General features: G+C 39.2%; 1 protein-coding gene across 1 annotated transcript; it reads left to right on the forward strand.

Annotated features, from left to right (window-relative positions):
- Window positions 1–4,577: 4,577 nt before the first annotated feature.
- LOC138877633 (uncharacterized) lies at window positions 4,578–5,681 on the forward strand. Its single transcript, XM_070157258.1, has one exon. It carries the CDS (start codon window positions 4,578–4,580, stop codon window positions 5,679–5,681), a length of 1,104 nt encoding a protein of 367 aa, XP_070013359.1.
- Window positions 5,682–8,384: the final 2,703 nt, after the last annotated feature.

Here is an 8,384-nt window from a genome sequence, read left to right on the forward strand (position 1 = left end):
TTCAGCAATACTCCTTATGGAAGAGTAGTCGGGGTATTATTCCGTCGTCAGCTATTTCATGTAATGATATATTGCTCCATGTGAATTGTGAGATGGCTTGGTGAATTTCTTATGTGTTGAGGTTCCGTGTAGAGATGATGTTATATGAGTAGGATGGCTCTTGAGATTCAGATCATATATTGCACCTCAGTCGTGCTTGAGTTTTATAGCTTATGGTGCTATATGTCTCCCCAGGGATGGTATTATGCACATAGCATGCTTGTGACCAATATTGGGTATTTTGTTGTGATGAGCAATTTAGCTCGATGCATATCTCCTTATATGAATTCTATGTGTGGAACGGTGGCACACCGCCATGGGTATGTTATTTGGATCGGGTTGCACGCCGCAACAGTGTGATGTTGAGTATAGATTCCTATATCTGTTTTTATATGTTTTGTTTCATATCTTTCTAAGGAAAACTCATATTAGTTGTGTGCCTGCGTCGCATGTATGATTCGCGAGCAGGGTGTTTGTTTAATTATATTGATCGCGTCGCATGTATGATTCGCGAACGGGGTAATTGGATTTCCTTTTCAGAGTTCATTTTCCTTTTGTATCGCGTTCGAATTGGTAGCCTATTGGCACATTGTGGCATCATATGAGACTTTTGATCATGTCTGGGTGGCTTATTGCCTGATCAGTTTGTACTGGGTGAGACGAGATCATTGGGTTTAGGATCAGTGCAATCGGATTATATGAAGTATATTAAAAAGCAAAGACCATTATTTGGTTCAGAATGAGGTGATGGTTCTTATCAGATGTATGGACCCACTGATTTGTTGATTCAGCAGTTGGTTATGAATTTCTACATGTCTCTTCCGTCGTGGAGGTATTGTAAGATTTAGAGCAAGATCTATGTATGTCATGAAGTGCAATGGGAGCAACAGGATCGTGGAAATTTCGACTATTGTTATCAGAGGATATTATTGTGGTTTTGTGAATAAAGCAGTGCAAGGTGTGAATTTAGCAAAGGTATGCAGTCATGTTCTGGTACAATATGTGGTGATTGATACAGTGTTCGTATGTTGGAAACAGGCCTGGCAGAGAATTCTGGATGTTGGAATTGGGCTCTAAGGCTTATTCGCTTAAGTGAAAGTATATCTTCAGGTTGATCAAGCTAAGGTGCCCAACTAAGTTATGGTAGCATGGGTAGGTGCTCGAGGTGTTAAACAGTGATTTCGAACAACTCCAGCGTAGTTCTTAGCACGTTCGAGGGCAAACACATGTTTAAGTGGGAGAGAATGTAACGACCCGACCGGTCGTTTTGAGCTCTAACGTGTCGTTCAGCAGTTTAAGGCCATGAGCAGCTTCACTTCAGGTATTATGACTTGAGCGCACGATCGGAATTGAATTCTAGGAAGTTCGGAGTTGATTTGGAAAGAGAATTCTCATTTCGGAAGCTTTAAGTTGAAAGAATTAACTAAGGTTAGATTTTTGAGTAAACGATCTCAGATTCGGGATTCGAAGGTTCCAGCAGGTTTGCATGATGATTTCGGACTTGGGCGTATGTCCGGACTGGGTTTTGGAAGACCCGGGAATGTTTCGGCACCTATTGTGGAAGTAGCATTTTTGGAAGAATTCCATAAGTTTGGGTTGAGGTGCATTTCAGTGTTATCAATGTCCGTTTGGGATTCCGAGTCTGGGAATATCTCCGTATAGTGATTTTGGTGTTGGGAGCGCGATCGGAAGTGAATTCAGAGGTCCGTGGGTCATTTTGGAGTCATTTGGCTAAAGATAGAAATTTGAAGGGTTTTGAGAAGTTTGACCGGAAGTGAACTTTTTGATATCAGGGTCGAAATCCAATTCCGGAAGTTGGAGTAGGTCCGTGAAGTCAAATATGACTTGTGTGCAAAATTTGAGGTCAATCAGACGTGATTTGATAGATTTCGTCATCGAATGTAGAAGTTTGAAATTCTAAAGTTCCTTAAGCTTAGATTGGGGGTCGATTCATGATTTTAGAGTTGTTTGATATGATTTGAGGCCTCTAGCAAGTCTGTAATGTGTTTTGGGACTGGTTGATATGATTGGTTGGGGTTAGGGGGCCTCGGGTGGATTCCGGATGGTTAACGGATCAATTTTAGAAATTGGAAGAGGAAGTGCAACAGCTGTCTTCTAGTGTAACCGCACCTGCGAGGCTTGGGCCGCAGGTGCGAAGCCGCAGAAGCGGTCAGGAGAGCTGCAGATGTGATTTTGGGTTGGAAGTGTAAGGACCGTAGATGCGGTCATCTCGCTGCAGAAGCGGGACCGCACCTGCGGGAGTCGAGGCGCAGAAGCGGAAAAGGGGAGCCCGGAGAGAAACTGTAGGAGCGGTAGAGGGGCCGCACCTATGGAACCGCAAAAGCGGTCGTGTGAACGCAGGTGTGAAATTGCTGGAAGCAGTAAGGTTCTTTAAAATCGAGGGTCTTGGCCATTTTACTCTTGTTTGGGCAATTTTTGGAGAGCTTCAAGAGAGGGATTTCATCATCAACCATGAGGTAAGTTAATTTCACCCCTTATGAGTTAATTATATGGTTTTGTTACGGATTTGAGCATGAAAATTGGTAGAAACTTGGGGTTGAGGGAAAACCTAGAAAATCGATATTCTTGGATTTTGACCACGATTTTGGGTATGAAATTAGGAGAAAATCATATATTTGAGTTCGTGAGTTCATGGGTAAACTTTATCTTTGAAATATTTTGGAATCTGGCACGTGGGCTCGAGGGAAATTTTGTCAACTTTTCGATCGGGGTTAGGAATTGTTATAAATTGGATTGTAATGAGTAACTGAACATATATTAATGGATTTGCATAATCATTGGCTAATGGAGCTTTTTGCATCGATTCGAGTCTTCGGAAGGGCGTGGAATACCGGTTACGGATCTTCGGAGCGAGGTGATTCTCCTTTCTAACCTTGTAAGAGGGGATTGTCCCTATAGGTGAATTAATTGGATATGTGCTTCTATTTGTGGGGCTACGTACGCACGAGGTGACGAGAGCCCGTGCGTAGCTACTATTATGTTTAAGTCCGGGTAGTCACGGACCCAAAAGCATGCTATACTTGGAATAATTGTAATCTTATTGGCAGTTGAATTGCTTAAATCCTATCGAATTGGTAAATGGATTTCTAAAAGGATTAAACTTCATTTTATAAAATTGTTAAAAGAGAATTGTCTTTTTTTGGATAATTATTCCTTGTTGACTTCTTGATTGATTGTCTGTATGTGTTAAACTTTGGAGCGGGTCGAACGCCTCGGTAGATTAAATAGATGTATCTATGGTTCGCGCCATTTGACCCTCTGGCAGTGCACAGTTTAAATATAGTTGGATCGGGTCGTACGACCTCGGCATGATATGTGCATGCTTGTATTGCTTGCTTGAGAATTTTAAATATTAATAATTGCCCCTTCCTGGTCAGAGATAAATTGATAAAGATAATGAAAAGTAAACCTTTGGAAATCCTTTATTATTTGAGAAGTTGTTTACCTGCTTTCCAGTTTTATGAGTTAAATTTTGCTTTATGAAATCCATGAATTTCTTACATTTTTTTCTATATTATCATTGGACCATTAGTAAGTGTCGAATTCGACCTCTCGTCTCTACTTCTTCGAGATTAGACAGGATACTTATTAGGTACACGTTATTTTCGTACTCATACTACACTTGTTGTGCATTTTTATTGCACAGGTTCAAGTGTGGCTAGTGGCTTAGTGGCATAGCGGCATGGTTGATACGTAGACTTAGGTGAGCTGTATTTATCGAGACGACCTGTAGCCAGCAGAGTCCCCTTCAGAGTATTTTACTGTATTTTTCATTTTTGTCCCCTTGTATTCCGGACAGTTACTGTATTTTATTGCATTCTCTAGTAAATGCTCATGCATTTGTGACATCGGGTTCTGGGATGATTATGGGGTATCTTGTATTAACTTCTTAACATTCATATCTGATTTGAAATGATTATCTTTTACTAGTAAAATTGAAGGAAGAATCATGGTTTTCAAAATTATTTAAATGAGAATTTAATTAAGTATGGTTGGCTTGCCTAACAGCGGTGTCCGGTACCATCACGACCCTTAGTAGAATTTGGGTCGTGATAGAGATGATGAGTCAATTGCTGGAAATTTCAAGCAAATAGCATGGGATGTTGATTTGTCCCCTAGAACTAGTGCAAAGGGAGGTAAGAAGACAAAGAAGCTGACTCAGACTAAAGAACCACTTCAAGCTCTAAGAATCATGCCCAGGAGAGCAGCCTCACAAACGAAATGATGATCAAGACCTTGATTTGGAATATTAGGTCAGTCAATACTCAACATGCCTTTCCTTGGGTGATTAATATGCAAAGGGAGCACAATTTTTTTGTCATTGCTTTGATGGAGTCATTACAGAAAAAAGGTTACATACAAAGGTATATGAGAAGATTAAATATGGAGTCTGCCTTTTCAAATGTGAATGGGAAGATATGGTTGTTTTTTTATGATGCGGTGGAGTGGGAATTGGTTGTGAAAATTGAACAACAGGTGACTGTCAAAGTATTTCACCACGACAATAGCAGCATATCATGACAACCTTTGTGTATGCAAAGTGTTCATCTTTAGAGAGATTGGAGTTGTGGGATAACCTATACTATCTGGAAAGTGATATGGAATTTCCTTGGTTAGTAGGATGGGACTTTAATGTGGCATTATATGAAGATGAAAAGATAGGGGAATTACCAGTTCATCCTCTTGAATATGAGGATTTTGCATTCTGTATCAATTCTTGTGGGTTGTTTGATCAAGGTTATAAAGGAAGTCCTTTTACATGGTGGAATGGAAGGCCTAATGATGAGTGTATATTCAAGATATTGGATAGGATATTTGTTAATTTTCCATTCCAAAATATGCTACCTACAATTGAAGTTGAACATTTTATTAGGGCATACTCAGATCATTCTCCATTGCTTATGACTTGTGGGGAGCAAACTACAAGCTTTGTCAAGCCTTTCAGATTCTTGAATTTCTGGAAAAAACATGCTACATTCAAGGAGGTGGTGAAGCAGAATTGGAAGGCGGATTTCATTGGAGATTCATTTCTAATGTTCAAGCATAAACTGAAGAAAGTGAAGGCAGCTTTATCTAAATGGAGCAAGGACAACTTTGGAGACATTTTCAAGCAGCTAGCTATCCTAGAAGACATTGTAAAGGTCAAGGAAATGCTATTTGAGGAGGAGCCAACTATTGAGAACAGAATATTTCTTCAAAAAGCCCATGCAGAATTGAAGAAATACTTGAGTATAAAGGAGCAATACTGGAAGCAAAAAGGTAAGATGACATGGTTTGTTGAGGGTGATAGGAACACCAATTTCTTTCACAATCATGTCAATGGTAAAAGGAAGAAGTTGCAACTGAAAAGGATCCAGAATGGAGATGGCAATTGGTTAGAAGAGCAAGAAGAAATGGCCAATGCTGCAGTTGAATTTTATCAAAGACAGTTCACTAATGAAGGTGATCCCACAGATTTTTCAATGCTTGATAATGTACCTTCTATGGTAACTTTAGAGCAAAATTTGAAATTATGTAGATTTCCAACCCTAGAGGAAGTCAAGGTTGAAGTATTTGAGCTAAGTGGAGATAGTGCTAGTGGTCCTGATGGATTTATTGGACTATTTTATCAAGAATGCTGAGATGTAATTGGCTATGACATACATAATATGGTACTTCATTTTTATGGAGGTATTGCTTTGCCTAAGTCTATCACTCATACTAATTTGGTATTGTTACCAAAGAAGCCTAGAGTGCTGACTTTCTCAGACTTAAGACCTATAAATTTGAGTAATTCCATCAATAAGGTATTGTCCATAGTTCTACATGATAGATTGGAGAAATCCCTACCTTCTTTAATATCACCCAACCAATCTGGATTTGTGAAATGGAGGAGTATATTTGAGAACATTTTACTCACTCAGGAGATTGTTACTGACATAAGATTGAGAGGCAAGCCTGCCAATGTTGTCATAAAGCTGGATATGACTAAGGCATATGATAGAGTTTTATGGAAGTTTTTGCTACATGTATTAAGGAAAATGGGATTTACTGAAAACTTTATCAACATGATATGGAGTCTACTGTCTAATAATTGGTATTCCGTATTGGTGAATGGCCAGTCTTCAGGGTTCTTCAAATCTCCTATAGGAGTGAAGCAAGGAGATCCATTGTCGCCTTCCTTGTTCATCTTATCTACTGAGGTGCTATCTAGATCTTTAAACAAGCTGTTTGAGGACAAATCATTTGTAGGATTTGGGATGCCAAAGTGGACTGATCCATTAAATCATCTTGCATATGCTGATGACAACATCATTTTTGCATCAGCACATCCAGAATCATTGAAGAAGATCATGGCAGTATTGAATGATTATGAGAAGACTTCAGGGCAGTTGATCAACAAAGCAAAAAGCTCATACTATATGCATTCTAAGGTAGCCAATGCATTGTTCCAAATAGTTGGTGATATCACAAGATTCTCTAGAGGTGCATTTTCTTTTACATATCTTGGGTGCCCTATATTCTATACAAGGAGAAGAAAGGATTATTATGATGATCTTATTAAGAAAGTGAAGGCAAAATTACATTCATAGAAAGGAAAGTTGCTATCTTTTGGAGGAAAGGCTACCTTGATAAGCAGTGTTCTTCAGATTATGCCTATTCACATGCTATCAGTATTGGATCCACCGAAGAACATTATTTGATGTGTCCAAGGCCCTATTTGCAAAATTATGATGGAGATTTAGGACCACAAAATCTCTATGGTCAAATTTCATGTGGAACAAATACTGCAAAAAGGAATTGCCTACATTTGTACAATTTAGGAAATGATCACATATCTAGAAGCAAATGTTGAACGCTAGACAAGAAGTGGAGCATGAGATCTGGTAGGAGATGAATTCAAGAACCACTAATGTTTGGCATGAAAACTGGATAGGTCTAGGAGCTTTATATCACCTAGTACCTCCAGATTTTCTCATTAATGAGGAGCTGTAAGAGGTTAATGAATTGAGGCAAGAAGATGGATGGGATAGGGAGCTGATAGACCAAACATTTCCAGAAGAAATTGTAAATCACATCAAACAACAGGTACAGTTTGAAGGCAGTGATGGGTTCTGGGATACACCTTGGTGGAAACCTACTACTTCAGGCAAATTTACTGTGAGCAGTGCTTGGCAATTGGTGAGGCATAGGGCAAATCCAAATTTGGAATTTAAGAACATGTGAATCAAGGGCTTACCATTTAAGATATCATTCTTCCTATGGAGACTATAGAGTTGAAACTGATCATTTATGACATATGGAAAAGGCAGGGCTACATATATATGTCAAGGTGTTGGTGTTGTCAAAACCCTCAGGAGGAATCATTTGATTACCTATTCTTGACACGAACTACAACTACTAGGGTTTGGAGAACATTTCTAGGTGCAGCCGGAATTATTGTTCCATTGATTCAAGTGAAGCAGGTAATTAGGGCATGGTGGAATGCTGATTGTTGTTTAAAATTGAAATCACTATATCAAGCAACTCCAGCAATTATAACTTGGGAATTATGGAAGATGAAAACACCAACATGAATAGGGGATCAGTTTCAGTTCATAGAGTTATCCATGAGAGCAACAAGACACTATATTTTTTGGCAAAGACTAGGTACAATTGGTTGCCTCGTATGCCTTTTCTTTGGCCGAATATAATCACATACTTAGAGGGATACAAGCCTATTATTGTGACCAAAAGAGTAGCATGGCAATTTCCATACAATGGTACAGGTGTAATACAGATGGGGCTTCAAGAGACAACCCTGGTCCTAGTGCTACAGGTTTTTGTGTGAGGGATAATGCAGGAGATTTGGTGTATGCTAGGGCACAACAACTGAAGGAAACTACTAATATAGTGGTTGAAGCAAGGGCAGTCAGAGATGGACTACATCCTCTTATACTAGAAACTGATTCACTTGGGATGAAGAAGATCATAGAAAGAGAATGGGATCCTCCATAGTGCATTGTGGCAGAGGTTAAGGGGATTAAGGAGATGAAGGAGGAGTTCAATGCGATATTCCAACATATTTTAAGGGAGGGAAACACTGTGGTAGATTTTTTAGCTAACTTTGTTTTCTCTTTTGCAGGTACAATTCATGTTCATTCCTTCTCTGAACTGCCTAGTGTAGGGAGGAGGCTGATCAACATGGATAAATCACAAATTCCTAATCTGAGGGATAGGATAGCCAAAAGAAAAGCACCATATTGATGGCTAGGTATGTTAATAAAATGTCTATTGATGCTTATTGTCTAGTTGGTATTTGGTTCTGTATATTACTAACTTTCCAGTGATATTAGCATGGTATC

This window comes from Nicotiana sylvestris, chromosome 9, assembly GCF_000393655.2.
Source record: "Nicotiana sylvestris chromosome 9, ASM39365v2, whole genome shotgun sequence".
Taxonomy (NCBI): Eukaryota; Viridiplantae; Streptophyta; class Magnoliopsida; order Solanales; family Solanaceae; genus Nicotiana; species Nicotiana sylvestris.